The 19,595-nt window shown below is 42.0% G+C and overlaps 1 protein-coding gene across 1 annotated transcript in view; it reads left to right on the plus strand.

Annotated features, from left to right (window-relative positions):
• LOC135524038 (CD82 antigen-like) overlaps window positions 1–16,653 on the plus strand; it is a 51,191-nt gene extending 34,538 nt beyond the window's left edge. Inside the window, exons 5-9 of the mRNA XM_064951173.1 lie at window positions 3,855–3,929; window positions 5,738–5,836; window positions 9,997–10,170; window positions 13,845–13,928; window positions 14,270–16,653. Coding sequence (XP_064807245.1) covers window positions 3,855–3,929; window positions 5,738–5,836; window positions 9,997–10,170; window positions 13,845–13,928; window positions 14,270–14,347 — 510 coding nt within the window. The 3' untranslated portion in view covers window positions 14,348–16,653. The remainder of the gene's footprint in view (window positions 1–3,854; window positions 3,930–5,737; window positions 5,837–9,996; window positions 10,171–13,844; window positions 13,929–14,269) is intronic.
• The last annotated feature ends 2,942 nt before the right edge of the window (window positions 16,654–19,595 follow it).

Below are 19,595 nucleotides of genomic sequence, written 5' to 3' on the forward strand. Positions count from 1 at the left end.
GGCAGCTATAACCTCAACCAAACGTTTTCTGTAGTTGCGGATCAGACCTGCTCAACGGTCAGGAGGAATTTTGGACCATTCCTCTTTACAAAACTGTCTCAAAACTGCAATATTCTTGGGATGTCTGGTGTGAACCGTTCTCTTGAGGTCATGCCACAGAGTCTCAATCGGGTTGAGGCCAGGACTGTTGCATCACCCAACTTCTGTCGAGCTTCAATTGGCGGACAGATAGCCTTACATTCTCCTGCAAATGTCAACTTTTATGACCAATTTATGCAGAAATCCAGATAATTCCAAAGGATTCGCGTACTCTTTCTTTCCACTGTACACACAACACCACTACTAACACGCTAATGCTAAACCTAAAGTTTCACATTTCAAATTACTCATTGACTCTTGGGTCTTCAAATCTTATTTGGCGGCCCTGATTTGTTGTGGAAGTGTGTATAGACTAGATGTTGACCGATTATGATTTTTCAACGCCGATACGATTAATCGGCCGGTTGATAGATAGATATACAGTGCCTTGCGAAAGTATTTGGCCCCCTTGAACTTTGCGACCTTTTGCCACATTTCAGGCTTCAAACATAAAGATATAAAACTGTATTTTTTTGTGAACTATCAACAACAAGTGGGACACAATCATGAAGTGGAACGACACTTATTGGATATTTCAAACTTTTTTAACAAATCAAAAACTGAAAAATTGGGCGTGCAAAATTATTCAGCCCCTTTACCTTCAGTGCAGCAAACTCTCTCCAGAAGTTCAGTGAGGATCTCTGAATGATCCAATGTTGACCTAATTTTTTTTACCTTTATTTAACTAGGCAAGTCAGTTAAGAACAAATTCTTATTTTCAATGACGGCCTAGGAACAGTGGGTTAACTGCCTGTTCAGGGGCAGAACGACAGATTTGTACCTTGTCAGCTCGGGGGTTTGAACTTGCAACCTTCCGGTTACTAGTCCAACGCTCTAACCACTAGGCTACCCTGCCGCCTAAATGACTAATGATGATAAATACAATCCACCTGTGTGTAATCAAGTCTCCGTATAAATGCACCTGCACTGTGATAGTCTCAGAGGTCCGTTAAAAGTGCAGAAAGCATCATGAAGAACAAGGAACACACCAGGCAGGTCCGAGATACTGTTGTGAAAAAGTTTAAAGCCGGATTTGGATACAAAAAGATTTCCCATGCTTTAAACATCCCAAGGAGCACTGTGCAAGCGATAATATTGAAATGGAAGGAGTATCAGACCACTGCAAATCTACCAAGACCTGGCCGTCCCTCTAAACTTTCAGCTCATACAAGGAGAAGACTGATCAGAGATGCAGCCAAGAGGCCCATGATCACTCTGGATGAACTGCAGAGATCTACAGCTGAGGTGGGAGACTCTGTCCATAGGACAACAATCAGTCATATATTGCACAAATCTGGCCTTTATGGAAGAGTGGCAAGAAGAAAGCCATTTCTTAAAGATATCCATAAAAAGTGTCGTTTAAAGTTTGCCACAAGCCACCTGGGAGACTTTTTGTCAACAATGCAAAACGTTATGTTTGGCGTAAAAGCAACACAGCTCATAACCCTGAACACACCATCCCCACTGTCAAACATGGTGGTGGCAGCATCATGGTTTGGGCCTGCTTTTCTTCAGCAGGGACAGGGAAGATGGTTAAAATTGATGGGAAGATGGATGGAGCCAAATACAGGACCATTCTGGAAGACAACCTGATGGAGTCTGCAAAAGACCTGAGACTGGGACGGAGATTTGTCTTCCAACAAGACAATGATCCAAAACATAAAGCAAAATCTACAATGGAATGGTTCAAAAATAAACATATCCAGGTGTTAGAATGGCCAAGTCAAAGTCCAGACCTGAATCCAATCGAGAATCTGTGGAAAGAACTGAAAACTGCTGTTCACAAATGCTCTCCATCCAACTCACTGAGCTCGAGCTCTTTTGCAAGGAGGAATGGGAAAAAATGTCAGTCTCTCGATGTGCAAAACTGATAGAGACATACCCCAAGCGACTTACAGCTGTAATCGCAGCAAAAGGTGGCGCTACAAAGTATTAGCTTAAGGGGGCTGAATAATTTTGCACGCCCAATTTTTCAGTTTTTGATTTGTTAAAAAAGTTTGAAATATCCAATAAATGTCGTTCCACTTCATGATTGTGTCCCACTTGTTGTTGATTTTTCACAAAAAAATACAGTTTTATATCTTTATGTTTGAAGCCTGAAATGTGGCAAAAGGTCGCAAAGTTCAAGGGGGCCGAATACTTTCGCAAGGCACTGTATATATTTGTAATAATGACAATTACAACAATACTGAATGAACACTTTTATTTTAAGTTAATTTAATACATAAATAAAAATCTATTTTGTCTCAAATATATAATGAAACATGTTCAATTTGGTAAAAATAATGCAAAAACACATTGTTGAAGAAGAAAGTAGCTAACTTAAGTTCCTTGCTCAGAACATGAGAACAAAGCTGGTGGTTCCTTTTAACATGAGTCTTCAATATTCCCAGTTAAGAAGTTTTATGTTGTAGTTATTATAGGAATTATAGGACTATTTCTCTCTATACCATTTGTATTCTAAATACCTTTGACTATTGGATATTCTTATAGGCACTGTAGTATTGCCAGCCTAATCTCAGGAGTTGATAGGCTTGAAGTCATAAACAGCGCGGTGCTTCAAGCATTGCGAAGAGCTGCTGGCAAACGCAGGAAAGTGCTGTATGAATGAATGTTTACGAGCCTGCTGCTGCCTACCACCGCTCAGTCAGACTGCTCTATCAAATATCAAATCATAGACTTAATTATAATGTAAAAAACACACAGAAATACGAGGCACTATTATGGTCAAATCCGGAAACTATCATTTAAAAAACAAAACGTTTATTCTTTCAGTGAAATACGGAACCGTTCCTTATTTTATCGAACCGGTGGCATCCATAAGTCTAAATATTGCTGTTACATTGCACAACCTTCAATGTTATGTCATAATTATGTAAAATGTTAAGAAAGGCATTGAAGTTTATGGTTAGGTACATTGGTGCAACGACTGTGCTTTTTTCGCGAATGCGCTTTGTTAAATCATCACTCGTTTGGCAAAGTAGGGTGAGATTCGATGATAAATGAACAGGCACCACATTGATTATATGCAACGCAGGACAAGCTAGTTAAACTAGTAATATCATCAACCATGTGTAGTTAACTAGTGATTATGTTAAGATTGATTGTTTTTTCTAAGATACGTTTAATGCTAGCTACCAAATTACCTTGGCTCCTTGCTGCACTCACGTAACAAGTGGTCAGCCTGCCACGCAGTCTCCCCATGGACTGCAATGTAATCGGCCATAATCGGCATTCAAAACCAATTGCTATGAAAACTTGAAATCGGCCTTAATTAATCGGCCGTGCCGATTAATCGCTTGACCTCTAGTATAGACACAAAGAGTCCTGTTTGGTCTATGGAGGATTGTTAGTTAAATACCATCCTAGGTCAGCAGTATGTGTGGATTTACTGTGATGAGAGGGTTAAAGGAGGGTGAGGAGGGGATACAGGGAGATAAACCTGGGAGGTTCAGGGGTGTCGTGAGGGCAGCCATGCTCTACTTCTACGAAAACATTTCAAATGACTTACATTATTTCAGTGTCCATTCAACTTCTGAGATTCCATTTCAGATTGACTAAACTGACTAACATTTCAAGTCAATGACATTGATTAACATTCTCTGTAAACTTGGTTTGGCCTGTGTCATACAAACTAGACCATTGTTGTTTTGAACTGTTATAATGAACCTGTCAAACTCACTTTCCCGTGATGCTCTCTGTCTGTCTCTCCCCAGTACTTCACCTGCCTCCTGCTCATCCTCATTGCCCAGGTAACCGCTGGGGTGCTCATCTACTTTCAGAGAGACAGGGTGAGTTATACCTTCCTCCCTATGTCCTTCCCTGTTCTTTCTACCCCACCCTTTCTCCATCTTCATCTCCCTCTGCTTCACTCTTCTACCACCTCTCTCTTCATCCCTCTCCCACCCCCTTCATCCTTCTCCTTCCTTGCCCCCTTTCCCAATCCCTGCCCCTCTCCCACCCCATCTCCCGAGTCCTGCTCTCCCCCCTTCTCCTTCCCTCTCTTGGCCTCACAGCTGGGACATATCTTGCATTTCCACTCCCCCCTACACAGCTGTACCTTCCCTGACTCCTGGGAAGGCCTTCTCAGAATCCCCCCTCTGACCCCTGACTGTGATGGAATGCACAGTTAGTATTGGTGTAACAGGAACAGGATGTGCCAGGAGTGAAGCATTGTTCTGCGATGAGTCAAAGGTTGAGTTCCGATTCTCGTCGTGGCGGTTGCCAACTCTGAGCGGCTGGTGAAATGACAGCACGGGGATGGAGACATGTCATCACGGTGTATAATGGGTAGGAGAGGGGCACTAGCAGCACCACAAGGGTTGGTCAACTGTAAATCTACTGTAACGCTAACATTAAAACAGCACAGATACAAATTTGATTTTCAGCTATGAGTTTTTACCAGAGTCAAACTGCTCAAGCTCAAGAGGGAAGCTTTTATTTAATTGTTTAACACAAAATCGAGGGAGAATAATGATATTCAAGATTTCATAACTTGGTTGGACCTGTGATTCTTGTTTTATAGAAGAAAGAAGAGTAGGCTAATGGGTGAAATTGGATGTGTGTGCGCGTGTGTGTGTGTGCGTGAACAAACGGGAGTGTTTTGTTTGAGCCGATCTGACCGGTTTGAGTTCTGTTAGCTCAGCCGTTCCCATGATCCACTTGAATCTCATGACTCACGATAGGTGGGGGTTGCTATGGCTGTGTGTGTGTGAATGCTTGCTCTCTGTGTTTAGGGTTTACCACAGGCCAGGGCAGGGTGGCACACTTTCCCAGAACAGGGTTGGGCTCCCTCACCACTCCTCCCCTATTAAGGCATGTAGGCTAGGCACAACTCCCCTGCCTCCCTACCATGTGGCCCTATAATACACACTGAGTGTACAAAACATTAGGAACACCTTCCTAATATTGAGTTGCACCCCCTTTTGCCCTCAGAACAGCCTAAAGTAGTCGGGGCATGGACTCTACAAGGTGTCGAAAGCGTTCCACATGGATGCTGGCCCATGTTGACTCCAATGCTTCCCACAGTTGTGTCAAGTTGGCTGGATGTCCTTTGGATGATGGACCATTCTGGATACACACGGGAAACTGTTGAGCGTGAAAAACCCAGCCTGGCACCGAATACCATTCCTCGTTCAAAGGCACTTCAATCATTTGTCTTGCCAATTCACTCTCAATGGCACACAAACACAATCCATGTCTAAAATGTCTCAAGGCTGAAAAATACTTCTTTAACCTGTCCCTTCCCTGTCATCTACACTGATTGAAGTGGAGTAAACAAGTGACATCAATAAGGGATCATAGCTTTCACCTGGATTCACCTGGTCAGTCTATTCCATGAAAAGAGCAGGTGTTCCTAATGTTTTGTACACTTAGTGTATAGCTTGTTGTCATTATTTGTATATAGAAAGGCAATTGAAACATGACATTGTGCTGTTGGTGTGCATTATTACCCATGCTCTGTGCTATATTCAGGTTTCATAATATTAGTGCATCATGCCTAGATAATATTAGTACCTTTTTTAGTACCTTTTCTTGTCCTAACTTTGAAAGTTAAATTAGCTCATGCATGTATTATTTCCTTTGTCTCCCTATGCAGCTGAAGCATGAGATGTCCAACATCATCAAGGGGATGTTGGTCAACTACACTGGTCAGAACAGGAGCACAGAACACACCTGGGACTATGTACAGAGGACGGTGAGTAGCCTTAGTTTCCACTTTGTCAACGTTGATATTTACACTGAACAAAAATTGAAACGCAACATGTAAAGTGCCGGTCCCATGTTTCATGAGCTGAATAAAAGATCCCAGAAATGTTCCATCCGCTAGCGGAACCCCTCGCCAACAGCCAATGAAATTGCAGGGCGCCAAATTCAAAAACAGAAATCAAATTTCTCAAACATACAAGTATTAGGCACCATTTTAAAGATACAATTCTCATTAATCCAGCCACAGTCTCTGATTTCAAAAAGGCTTCACAGAGAAAGCTCCATAAACGATTGTTAGGTCACCACCAAGTCACAGAAAATCAAAGCCATTTTTCCAGCCAAAGAGAGTTGTCACAAAAAGCAGAAATATAGATAAAATGAATCACTAACCTTTAACTTGTTGTAACTCCCATCTGACGCTAATTAGCATAACGCAACGGACATAAATATTACTAGAAAATATTCCTATTCATGAAAATCACAAGTGAAATATATTGAAACACAGCTTAGCCTTTTGTTAATCACCCTGCCATCTCAGATTTTCAAAATATGCTTAACAGCCAAAGCAAGACAAGCATTTGTGTAAGTTTATCGATAGCCTAACATAGCATTATGTCCAGCTAGCAGCAGGTAACTTGGTCACGAAAATCAATCAAATTAAATTGTTTACCTTTGATGAGCTTCGGATGTTTTCACTCACGAGACTCCCAGTTAGATAGCAAATGTTCCTTTTTTCCAAAAATACTTTTTGCAGGCGAAATAGCTCCGTTTGTTCTTCACGTTTGGCTGAGAAATCGGAAATTGTGGTCACGACAACGCCGGAAAATATTCCAAATTAGCTCCATAATAGACAGAAACATGGCAAACGTTGTTTATAATCAATCCTCAAGGTGTTTTTCAAATATCTATTCGATAATATATCCACCGGGACAATTGGTTTTTCAGTAGGAGCGAGAGGAAAAATGGCTACCTCTGTATTTTACGCTAGAATCACTCTGAGAGCCATCAGGTGACCACTTGAGCAATGTAGCCGCTTACGGGTATTCTTCAACATAAAGGCGTGAAACTACGTCACAATGCTGTAGACACCTTGGGGAATACATAGAAAAAAGAATCTGGTTGATAGCCCATTCACTGCTCAATAGGGACGCATCGGAACGCAGAGCATTCAAAACATGAGTCACATCCGGATTGGATTTTTCTCAGGCTTTCGCCTGCAATATCAGTTCTGTTATACTCACAGACAATATTCTTACAGTTTTGGAAACTTTAGAGTGTTTTCTATCCTAAGCTGTCAATTATATGCATATTCTAGCATCTTGTCCTGACAAAATATCACGTTTACTTTGGGAATGTTATTTTTCCAAAAATGAAAATCCTGCCCCCTAGTCACAACAGGTTAATGATCTTCATCAGATGACACTCATAGGATTATGTTTTGTACGATAAAGTGAATATTTATATCCAAAAATCTCAGTTTACATTGGCGTGTTATGTTCAGTAGAGAGAGAGCCACATCAATTTACAGAAATAATAAACATTGATAATAGATAGAACTATTATACATGGAACTTTAGATAAACTTCTCCTTAATGCAACCGCTGTGTCAGATTTCAAAAAAACTTTACGAAAAATGCATAATCTTGAGTATGGCGCTCAGACGACAAATCAAGCAAAACAGATACCCGCCATGTTGTGGAGTAAGCAAAAGTCAGAAATAGCATTATAAATATTCACTTACCTTTGATGATCTTCATCAGAATGCACTCCAAGGAATCCCAGTTCCACAATAAATGTTTGATTTGTTCGATAAAGTTCATAATTTATGTCCAAACACCTCCTTTTGTTCGCGCTTTTAGTAAAGAAATCGACACTCACGAGGCGCGGGCAATTCTAGCGGAAATGTCGGACCAAAAGTCCAAAAAGTTATATTGCTGGTCGTAGAAACATATCAAATGATGTGTAGAATCAATCTTTAGGATGTTTTTATCATAAATGTTAAAAAATGTCCCAACCAGAGAATTCCATCGTTTGTTGAAAAGTAATGGAACGAGAGGTAAATTTCTCATGACCGTGTGTCACGACCCCGTGGTTCTATGCCTTACCTCTGACTCTTTCCCCTCTCATTCAGCCCCCCTTCATAGTAGAAGCATCAAACAACGTTCTAAAGACTGTTGACATCTAGTGGAAGCCTTGGGAAGTGCAAGATGACCAATATCCCACTGTATCTTCAATAATAGCTGAGTTGAAAAACTACAAGCCTCAGATTTCCCACTTCCTGTTTGGATTTTTTCTCAGGTTTTTGCCTGCCATATGAGTTCTGTTATACTCACAGACATCATTCATACCGTTTTAGAAACTTCAGAGTGTTTCTATCCAATACTACTAATAATATGCATATATTAGCATCTGGGACTGAGTAGGAGGCAGTTTACTCTGGACACTCTTTTCATCCAAAAGTGAAAATGCTGCCCCCTAGCCCAAACAGGTTAAACAGCATGATCATTAACCTCTCTAGGGGGTGTGGGACGGTAGCGTCCCACCTGGCCAACATCCAGTGAAATTGCAGAGCGCCAAATTCAAATTAAATTACTATAAATATTTAACTTTCATGAAAGTGTAATACATCCAAATAAAGCTTATCTTGTTGTTAATCCAGCCGCCGTGTCAGATTTCAAAAAGGCTTTTCAACAAAAGCACACCTTGCGATTATCTGAGGACAGCGCTCAGCACACAAAACATTACATACAGTTGCCAGCCAAGTAGATGAGTCACGAAAGTCAGAAATAGCAATGAAATTAATCACTTACCTTTGATGATCTTCGTATGGTTGCACTCACAAGACTCCCAGTTACACAATACATGTTTGTTTTGTTCGATAAAGTCCCTCTTTATATCCAAAAACAGCTCTGGGGACATCCCACTCTCCACTGACTCAAAGTTGTCATTCTCCCTCATTTTTCAGAATAAAAGCCTGAAACAATGTCTAAAGACTGTTCACAACTAGTGGAAGCCATAGGGAATGGAATCTGGGTCCTATCCCTTTAAATGGTGGATAAGGCTTTCATTGGAAAACCAGCCATTTCAAAATAATGGCACTTCCTGGATCGATTTTCCTCAGGATTTCGCCTGCTATTTCAGTTCTGTTATACTCACAGGCATTATTTTAACAGTTTTAGAAACTTTGGAGTGCTTTCTATCCAAATCTACTAATTATATGCATATCCTAGCTTCTGGGCCTGAGTAGCAGGCAGTTTACTTTGGGCACGCTTTTTCATCCGGAGGTGAAAATAGTACCCCCTACCCTAGTGAGGTTAAACATGTGCAGTTTTGTCAAACAACACAATGCCACGGATGTCTCAAGTTTTTAGGGAACAAGCATTTGGCATGCTGACTGCAGGAATGTCCACCAGAGCACTTGCCAGAGAATTGAATGTTAATTTCTCTACCATAAGCTGCATTCAATGTCGTTTTAGAGAATTTCGATCACAATCGCAGACCACGTGTAACCACGCCAACCCAGGACGTCCACATCCAGCTTCTTAACCTGCTGGATCTTCAGAGGGTGTGCGGAGGAGTATTTCTGTCTGAAATACACCCCTTTTGTGATGAAAAACTCATTATGATTGTATGGACCTGTCTCCCAGGCCCACCAATTGCTGCACCCCTGCCCAGTCATGTGAAATCCATAGATTAGTGCCTAATGAATTTATTTAAATTGACTGATTTCCTTATATGAACTGTAAGTCAGCAACATCTTTGAAATTGTTTCATTTGCGTTTATATTTTTGTTCAGTATATTTCAGTTGTCAACTGAATGTGATACTGTGCTTTCAAAAGCACAAGTACTCTCACGGCGCTACTTATTCAAAAGGTTTCCACTTTAACATCCCCCTCCCCTGTTCATTCTTGCATATCTGGCTCTCCTGCCAAGCCTATCACCCCAAAATGTTCATGCGAGCATCAGGCAAGGTGTGTTGGGCTTCTTTTGCTGTTTGAACACTGTCTGTTTCAGCAAAGAATTTAACTGGTACATATGAATCATGCTTTCTCTCCCTATTTCTCTTTCTTTTGTTCTTTCTTTCTGCCAATCCCCCCATCCTCTTCCCACCTCCCTGTCCTGCCTCCACCCCCCCTCCCGCCTTCCAGATGAAGTGCTGTGGTTGGACTGGCCCAGGCAACTGGTCAGAGAATGTATGGATCAGGAACAGTTCTGTCTCCATGTACCCTTGCTCCTGTCGGAACGAAACCCTGCCCGGGACAGACGTCAAGGAGACAGGGCTCTGTGAACACTTGTCCAACATCCTCCCGGTCTACGAAACGGTATGTTGAAGGGGGGAGAGAGTGGGGACAGATATCAAGGAGTAGGCTGTGTGAACACATGTCTACTGACCTGCCTGTCATCAAAAATGGTATGTTGGAGAGAGGGGGAAGGGGGGAAAGCTAAAGAGAGAGGATGGGATAGGGGGGACTGACATTAAACCATGCTCTACCAATCTGCCAGTCTACGAAACGGTATGGAGGGAGGGAGGGGGACAGATGTCAAGGAGACTGGGCTCTGTGAACACCTGTCTGCTGACCTGCCTGTTTATGAAGTAGTATAGAGGGAGGGAGAGGGACAGATGTCAAGGAGACTGGGCTCTGTGAACACCTGTCTGCTGACCTGCCTATATATATGAGCCACACCCTGGCTCTTGTTCATTTAGGCAAACCATAGCTAAACTTCTCTGTTTATATTTAATTTGAACAGAAAATGTATTTTTAGCAAAGGTCTGTGTCATCTCATTACAAAGTTGTATTCCTATATGAATCTAATCAGACTCCACCTGACCATCCGACAGCAACCTAGTCATGTCCCAGATGGTAATTCAGTAAGGCAGGACTACAGTAGTACTTAATCACCCTGTTGACAGCAGCAATCCCTGTTGTTTGTGTTGAGTAAAGGCCTCTATTCACACAGCAGAGACACACACACAGCAGAGGGCTGATGAATGTTTCCTATGTTTTCCCGTAAGGCTGCTGGACTGTTATTATAGAGGGATCCTTTTTATGTTCTCTCTTTCCAGCCAGCCTCTGGTTGTTATTCTACCGCTTTACAGGCCCCGCCAAAGACAACACAACACACACACCGGTATGCATGCTGCACTGAGCCTCGTCCAAAGACAACGGTGGTGTTTGGAGAGCTCTCTGTGTCCTGACCCGTTTGGATGATCCCTTTATTCTTACCTCTTTCTGCACACCTCTCTCTCCCTGTATCTATTGCTCTCCCCCTCTCTATTTCTCTCAATCTCTTTCTCTCTTCAGGAGAAATCTGAAGAGACTCCGGGATGCTGGCCTTCCAGGCAGAGTTGCAAAGAAAAAGCCATATCTCAGACTGGCCAATGAAAAATAAAAGATTAAGATGGGCAAAAGAACACAGACACTGGACAGGGGAACTCTGCCTAGAAGGCCAGCATCCCGGAGTCGCCTCTTCACTGTTGACGTTGAGACTGGTGATTTGTGGGTACTATTTAATGAAGCTGCGAGTTGAGGACTTGTGAGGCGTCTGTTTCTCAAACTAGGCACTCTAATGTACTTGTCCTCTTGCTCAGTTGTGCACCGGGGCCTCCCACTCGTCTTTCTATTCTAGTTAGATACAGTTTGCGCTGTTCTGTGAAGGGAGTAGTACACAGCGATGTAAAGGTCTTCAGTGTCTTTGCAATTTCTCACATGTAATAGCCTTCATTCTCATAACAAGAATAGACTGACTAATTTCAGAAGAAAGGTCTTTGCTTCTGGCCATTTCGAGCCTGTAATCGAACCCACGAATCCACAAATGCTAATGCTCCAGATACTCAACTAGTCTGAAGAAGGTCAGTTTTATTGCTTCTTTAAACAGGACAACATTTTTCAGCTGTGCTAACATAATTGCAAAAGGGTTTTCTAATGATCAATTAGCCTTTTTAAAATGATAAGCTTGGATTAGCTAACACAACGTGCCATTGGAACACAGGAGTGATGGTTGCTAATAATGGGCCTCTGTACGCCTATGTAGATATTCCATAAAAAATCTGCCGTTTCCAGCTACAATAGTCATTTACAACATTAACAATGTCTACACTGTATTTCCGATCAATTTGATGTTATTTTAATGGACAAAAAAACATGGACATTTCTAAGTGACCCCAAACTTTTGAACGGTAGAGTATGTACAGTTGAAGTCGGAAGTTTACATACACTTTAGCCAAATACATTTAAACTCAGCTTCACAATTTCTGACATTTAATCCTAGTAAAAATTCCCTGTCTTAGGTCAGTTAGGATCACCACTTTATTTTAAGAATGTGAAATGTCAAAATAATAGTAGAGAAAATTATTTATTTCAGCTTTTATTTCTTTTATCACATTCCCAGTGGGTCAGAAGTGTACATACACTCAATTAGTATTTGGTAGCATTGCCTTTAAATTGTTTAACTTGGGTCAAACATTTTGGGTAGCCTTCCACAAGCTTGGGTGAATAGGTTCTGTGAATTTTGGCCCATTCCTCCTGACAGAGCTGGTGTAACTGAATCAGGTTTGTAGGCCTCCTTGCTCGCACACACTTTTTCAGTTCTGCCCACACATTTTCTATAGGATTGAGGCCAGGGCTTTATGTTGGCCACTCCAATGCCTTGCCTTTGTTGTCCTTAAGCCATTTTGCCACAACTTTGGAAGTCTGCTTGGGGTCATTGTCCATTTGGATGATCCATTTGCAACCAAGCTTTAACTTCCTGATGTTGCTTCAATATATCCACATAATTTTCCTACCCATGATTCCATCTATTTTGTGATGTCCACCAGTCCCTCCTGCAGCAATGCACCCCAAAACATGATGCTGCCACCCCGTGCTTTACGGTTGGGATGGTGTTCTTCGGCTATCAAGATTCCCCCTTTTTCCTCCAAAAATAACGATGGTCATTTTTGCCAAACAGTTCTATTTCAATTTCATCAGACCAGAGAACATTTCTCCAAAAATTGCAATCTTTGTCCCCATGTGCAGATGCAAACCTTAGTCTGGCTTTTTTTATGGCGGTTTTGTAGTAGTGGCTTCTTCCTTGCTGAGCGGCCTTTCAGGTTATGTCGATATAGGGCCTTGTTTTAATGTGGACATAGATACTTTTCTACCTGTTTCCTCCAGCATCTTCACAAGGTCCTTTGCTGTTGTTCTGAGATTGATTTGCACTTTTCGCACCAAAGTACGTTCATCTCTAGGGGACAGACCGAGTCTCCTTCCTGAGCGGTATGACAGCTGCGTGGTCCCATGGTGTTTATACTTGCGTACTATTCTTTGTACAAATGAACGTGGTACCTTCAGGCGTTTGGAAATTGCTCCCAAGAATGAACCAGACTTGTGAAGGTCTGATTTCTTTTGATTTTCCCATGATGTCAAGAAAAGAGGCACGGAGTTAAAAGGTAGGCCTTGAAATACATCCACAGGTACACCTCTAATTGACTCAAATGATGTTAATTAGCCTTTCAGAAGCTTCTAAAGCCAGGATATCATTTTCTGGAATTGTCCAAGCTGTTTAAAGGCACAGTCAACTTTGTGTATTTTATCTTCTGACCCACTGGAATTGTGATACAGTGAATTATATGTGAAATAATCTGTCTGTAAACAACTGTTGGAAAAATTACTTGTCTTGCGCAAAGTAGATGTCCTAACCGACTTGCCAAAACTATAGTTTGTTAGCAAGAAATTTGTGGAGTTGTTGAAAAACGAGTTCTAATGACTCAAATCTAAGTGCATGTAAACTTCCGACTTCAACTGTATGTATAATATCTGAATCTGTAGCTAGACTCTTACCTATATACATGGATGAATGCTTCACAGCAGACTGCAACCCCTTTCATTTTGGGGGGGGGGGGGGCAAAACATGTGGGGCTCAAAGCTGCACTGAATGACGGGTCGCCACTGTGTACAGTATGTACATTTTCTAAAATTAAAATCTGTCTCTTTCTCTCCCCCTCCTCTTTCTACAGGGCTGCATGCATAGTGTGGAGGGCTGGCTTCTGGAGAACTGTGGAGTTATTCTTGGAATCTGTGTTGGAGTGGCAGTCATTGAGGTATCGCACACACAGGCCCTCACACCCACATTACATACATGCCCACACACAGTCCCTCATCATGTGAGGCATCATGTGACGTATGAATGTGTATGCATCCTGCACCTTCAAGATTAATAATAGGAGGTCTACTGTGCCCCACCCTGTTTCTGCGCCTGGTGTGGTTGTCTTTGCGTATGCTAGTTTTGGTTTTAATGCTTGTGTGTGTGCTTACCGTGTGCGTGCGTGTCTGTCTATCTGTGTGTGCATGCATTGGTGATTTTGGGCACACGTGTGTGTGTGTTTGTGCGTGTGTGCGTGCATGCTTTTAGCATAACTAACCCAGTTGTTTCGTCCTCCAGCTTCTGGGAATGATCCTGTCTATGTGCCTGTGTAAGAGTGTTGTCCAGGAGGACTACACCAAAGTACCCAAGTACTGACTATGAAGACCTGAAGACAGGAAAAGCTATACACCACACAGCATAGAAACACAGACATGCAGACACACACTCTGACAGTGAAACACAGACATGCAGACACACACTCTGACAGTGAAACTCAGACACGCAGACACACACTGACAGTGAAACACAGACACACACTCTGACATTGAAACACAGACACGGTGTCTGGACACATACTCTCAATCAAGCACAACATATGGACCTGTATCTTTTTGGACACACACATTTTGCCTTATCTTTCATCAAATGACTTGGTTTTAGAAGACACTCATCTTTAGGTATTAATTAATTCTACAGTGGGATATAACGTATTTGATGGAGTGAGTGTGAACAAACACCCATATGAATCCAGGATGTTCCTCATCTGTTATTTTCTGTCTCTTCCTGAAGCGCTTTTCGGGGTTGTTACGTAATTAGTTAGTAAGCTAGCTTTGTTTGTGAGAGCACTTTAGTGACTTTTTGTGAGCTGTTGATCAGAGAGAGGACCTGGACCTGTGCTGATCTATGATCAGGTATCCCCTTTCCATTATTGTCTATTCATTATTATCTAAAAGGCAACTGATAGTAGATCAGCACTCCTACTTTCTGAAGATGGGCTTTGGGGAGGGGCTTGAGATGCAACACTATGGAACACTGTGGAGGGGGTACTGCAGGAGGGGTATCCCACAGCTGCTATTTGTGGTGCTGGGGTGGGTTTTACTTTTTACTCCACTCTTTCATCAGTCTCTCCACGGAGGCCTTAGTATCTTCTGCCTTCATCTGCCCTCCCTTTTTCTTACGGGTGTGTCTGGTCTGACTGGTTTCCGGAAAACGAGTAGCTACCAAGATGAATTAATAGATTTCATGAAGTATATTATACACTGAGTGTACAAAACCTTAGGAACACCTTCCTAATATTGAGTTTCACACCTTTTTTGCCCTCAGAACAAGTCTCAATTCATCGGGGCATGGACTCTACAAGGTGTCGAAAGCGTTCCACAAGGATGCTGGCCCATGTTGACTCCAATGCTTTCCATAGTTGTGTCAAGTTGGCTGCATGTCCTTTGGGTGGTGGACCATTCTGGATACACACAGGAAACATGAAAAACCCAGCAGTGGTGCAGTTTTTGACACACTTAAATCGGTGCCCCTGACACCTACTACCATAGCTGTTCAAAGGCAAATATTTTGTCTTGCCCATTCACCCTCTGAATGGCACACATACACAATCCATGTCTCAATTGTCTCAAGGCTTAAAAAATATTCTTTAACCTGTCTCCTCCTCCCCTTCATCTACACTGATTCAAGTGGATTTAGAGCAGGTGTTCCTAATGTTTTGTACACTCAGTGTGTATTATATATTATGCTTGTGTTTTACTTTCTTTTATTATTTTATTTGTAATTTTTTTATGGGATTTTTAAAAACATATGACTTTACTAAGGGGCAAATTAGTGATGGTTTGAGTCACTGAGCATGGTCAGTATTTTATATTGGAAAGAAAGCGATCGCCTCAGCCCGCCTGCTGTTTTCAGAATGCTATTCTTTGTTTCCACTTTTATTGTGTGCACCCCAAATTGCAACCTATTCCCTATATAGTGCACTCTACTTTTGACCAAAGCCCCTATGTATTCCCTTTGAGCCCTGGTCAAAAGTGGTATACTTTATAGGAAAAAGGGCACCAATTGGCATGCAGACATTGTCTCTTATTAACTACAGAGTCTGGCTGGCTGATGTAGTAGCTTCATTGCTATTATCGGCACTATCTTCTGTGGAATAGGCAGAGAAATTGGGTCCTGAAATTATGTAGCTACTGTAGTCAGACTGTTGGTGAAACTGTTGGTCCCCTTAGGTCTCTGGTCTTCAGCCCAAGAATTCCACCACCATGACTGTCATCCCTTTAAGAGGTTGCTACATTTCTCATTTCAGAATTACTTGTATAACTACACATTCAAAAACAGATGTATTATTATTTTATTAAGTTGGCCATTTTCGACACGAAGAAGAGAGTTTTTAATAATAAGCCGAGGCATTATTCGAAAATCAGTGGAGGTATGAAATATAAAATCCCTGTGAAGTCCTCTTTGTACTGCCAAATTGAGACTTTTATAATTGAACTTATATTGTGTTTTGAAAGTTTCTATTTGACTCACTAGAAACATTCTAAAGTCATGTATGTATTTGTTGTATGTTAGGGGTGTTGTAGGGGTGTTCCTGGAGTTAGAAGCCATGTTGAAAAGGAAAACAATTTGGGAATTTTTTATTCAGTGTCAAGGATTGTTAATAAACTGAATCCATCAAACCATTAGCAGTATTATATTTTTTTAAGAAACTATAAAAGAAAGGATTTATACTGTATTTTTGAGTTGTATTATTTTATTTTATTTTGATATAGGAGGAAGACTTACAATCTGCAGATTTACAGTGCCTCCGTAAAGTATTCAGACCCCTTGACAATTACCACATTTTGTTATGTTACAGCCTTATTCTAAAATGTATTTAAAAATGTAAAATAATTATCATCAATCTACACACAATGCCCTATAATGACAAAGCAAAAACAGGTGTTTAGAAATGTTTGCTAATTCTTTCAAAATAAAAAAGGAAATATCACATTGACATAAGTATTCAGACCCTTTACTCAGCACTTTGATGAAGCACCTTTAGCAGCGATTACAGCCTTGAGTCTTCTTGGGTATGATGCTACAAGCTTGGCACATCTGTTTATGGGAAGTTTCTCCCATTATTCTATGCAGATCCCCTCAAGCTCTGTCAGGTTGGGTGGGGAGCGTCGCTGCACATCTATTTTCAGGTCTCTCCATTGATGTTTGGTTGGGTTCAAGTCCGGGCTATGGCTGGGCCACTCAAGGACATTCAGAGACTTGTCCCGAAGCCATACCTGCGTTGTCTATGCTTTGTGCTTAGTGTCGTTTTCCTGTTGGAAGGTGAAACTTTGCCCCACTTTGAGGGTTTGAGCGCTCTGGAGAAGGTTTTCATCAAGGATCACTGTACTTTGCTCCGTTCATCTTTGCCTCGATCCTGACTAGTCTCCCAGTCCCTGTCTTTGAAAACATCCCCACAGCATGATGCTGCCACCACCATGCTTCACTGTAGGGATGGTGCCAGGTTTCCTCCAGACATGTCGCTTGGCATACGGGCCAAAGAGTTCCATCAGACCAGATAATCTTGTTTCCATTGGTCTGAGATTCTTTAGGTGCCTTTTGGCAAACTCCAAGTGGGCTGCTTTTTACTGAGGAGTGGCTTCCGTCTGGCCACTCTACCATAAAGGCCTGATTGGTGGAGTGCTGCAGAGATGGTTGTCCTTCTGGAAGGTTCTCCCATCTCCACAGAATAACTCTAAAGCTCTTGGTCACCTCCCTGACCAATGCCCTTCTCCCCAATTGCTCAGTTTGGCCGGGCGGCCAGCTCTTGGTGGTTCCAAACCTCCATCGAAGAATGATGGATGCCACTGTGTTCTTGGTGACCTTCAATTCTGCAGAAATATTTTGCTACCCATCCCCAGATCTGTGCCTCGACACAATCCTGTCTCGGAGCTATGAGGACAATACCTTCGACCCCATGGCTTGGTTTTTGCTCTGATCAATGGAAACAGGATGCACCTGAGCTCAATTTTGAATCTCATAGCAAAGGGTCTGATTTATTTGTTATATATTTGCAAACATTTCTCAACCTTTTTTGCTTTGTCAGTGTGGGGTATTGTGTGTAGATTGCTGAGGAATTGTATTTATTTAATCCATTTTAGAATAAGGCTACAACACAACAAAATGTGGAAAAAGTCAAGGGGTCTGAAATGTGGCCAAGGCAGGATCAGACAGCTGCAATTCTGAACACAGCCAGAAGATAGCAGCATAGGCACACAGTTAGTGTCTGTCTGCCACAGCTGAGCAGAGAGTAATGTTGAAAGCCTGGGCCGATATTCATAAAGCGTCTGAGAGTATAAATGCTGATCTAGGATCAGTTTTGTATATTGGATAATAATGGATTAAGATTACATGGACGGAGTAGTCTGATGCTAGATCAGCACTGCTACACTGATCAGAACGCTTTGTGGATACTGGCCCTGGTGGAGTACAGGAAAAAGTCAGAGGGAGGATCCTGGTTTGCTTTGTTTAATTGTTGCCCATGTACAGTATCAGAATAGACCATAGATCATAACTTGCATTAATTTCAAACCTAGCAGAGGGTATGCCTGTAGCCTATTTGTAAGGTGTGCAGATATACAGTTCTCTTTGTTGGAACATATGCAGGTGCCCTCATCTTCAACCTGTGCCCACCCTGTTCACTATGATAACCTGCATATGGTAGGTGTTAACCCATGATGGAACTGACTGAAGTAGGCTATTAGGATCTCATTCATCACTCAACAATGTTTCAAACGACTTCTTACTGATGTAATCTGTGTCAATTACAAAGACCCTGCTCCTTTTTAAAGCAAGAGCCTTGAGGGAGAAAACAGAATGAGAAATGCTGACTGTTTTATTTTGAGTACATCTTTGTTTTGTGTTACTCTTTCATTTGTCTTTTTGATGGAACTCTGGTTAGTCTCATGTCTGGTTTGTGTGTCTGAGGGGTTCTGGATGGATACAGCAGCACTTGGCCATGGCCACGAGCCCACTCTCAGCACAACACTGACACGCACCACACACACATACACTCATAAGAAGGAAGGTCTCCTCTCTGTTTCTATCACTAGAGCCAGGAAGTGGGACACAGGTATTGGCTCTAAACGATCCTTCAGACAGAGCATGAGATAATGGGAAGGTTATAGAGTGGTGAAGGCTAGAAGCCTATGAACAGTGTATAATCTACTCTTTTGAGCATGTAGGAACACTGCTATGGTAGAGGTGTGAATGTAGCAGGTTATATCAGGTTTATAACCAGTGGGTAGATATATTTGATGTAAACAATGGTAGCAATGCTAAAGTTTTAACATGTAGCTAAAATTGAATCTAGCCAATGGCTGCAAGGGTCAGGGTTAGTTGTAAACAAGCCTAAGGAGGTCTGGGTGCAGTGCTGGGAATGCAAATTATGGACCCACAAGCCTGTACCCCAGGACTACCATACCACTGTTACAACTGACTGGTTGATTGAACATGTCTAACATTCACTCACTTCTGGCTGCCGGTCCCATGGCTGTGGGTGATAATCCAACCCGGATGTAGGTATAGGGTTAGTGCTGCTGCCTACTACCCCTCTTCCTCACACACACACACACACACACACACT

The sequence above is a fragment of the Oncorhynchus masou genome, chromosome 31, assembly GCF_036934945.1.
Source record: "Oncorhynchus masou masou isolate Uvic2021 chromosome 31, UVic_Omas_1.1, whole genome shotgun sequence".
NCBI classification, from domain to species: Eukaryota; Metazoa; Chordata; class Actinopteri; order Salmoniformes; family Salmonidae; genus Oncorhynchus; species Oncorhynchus masou.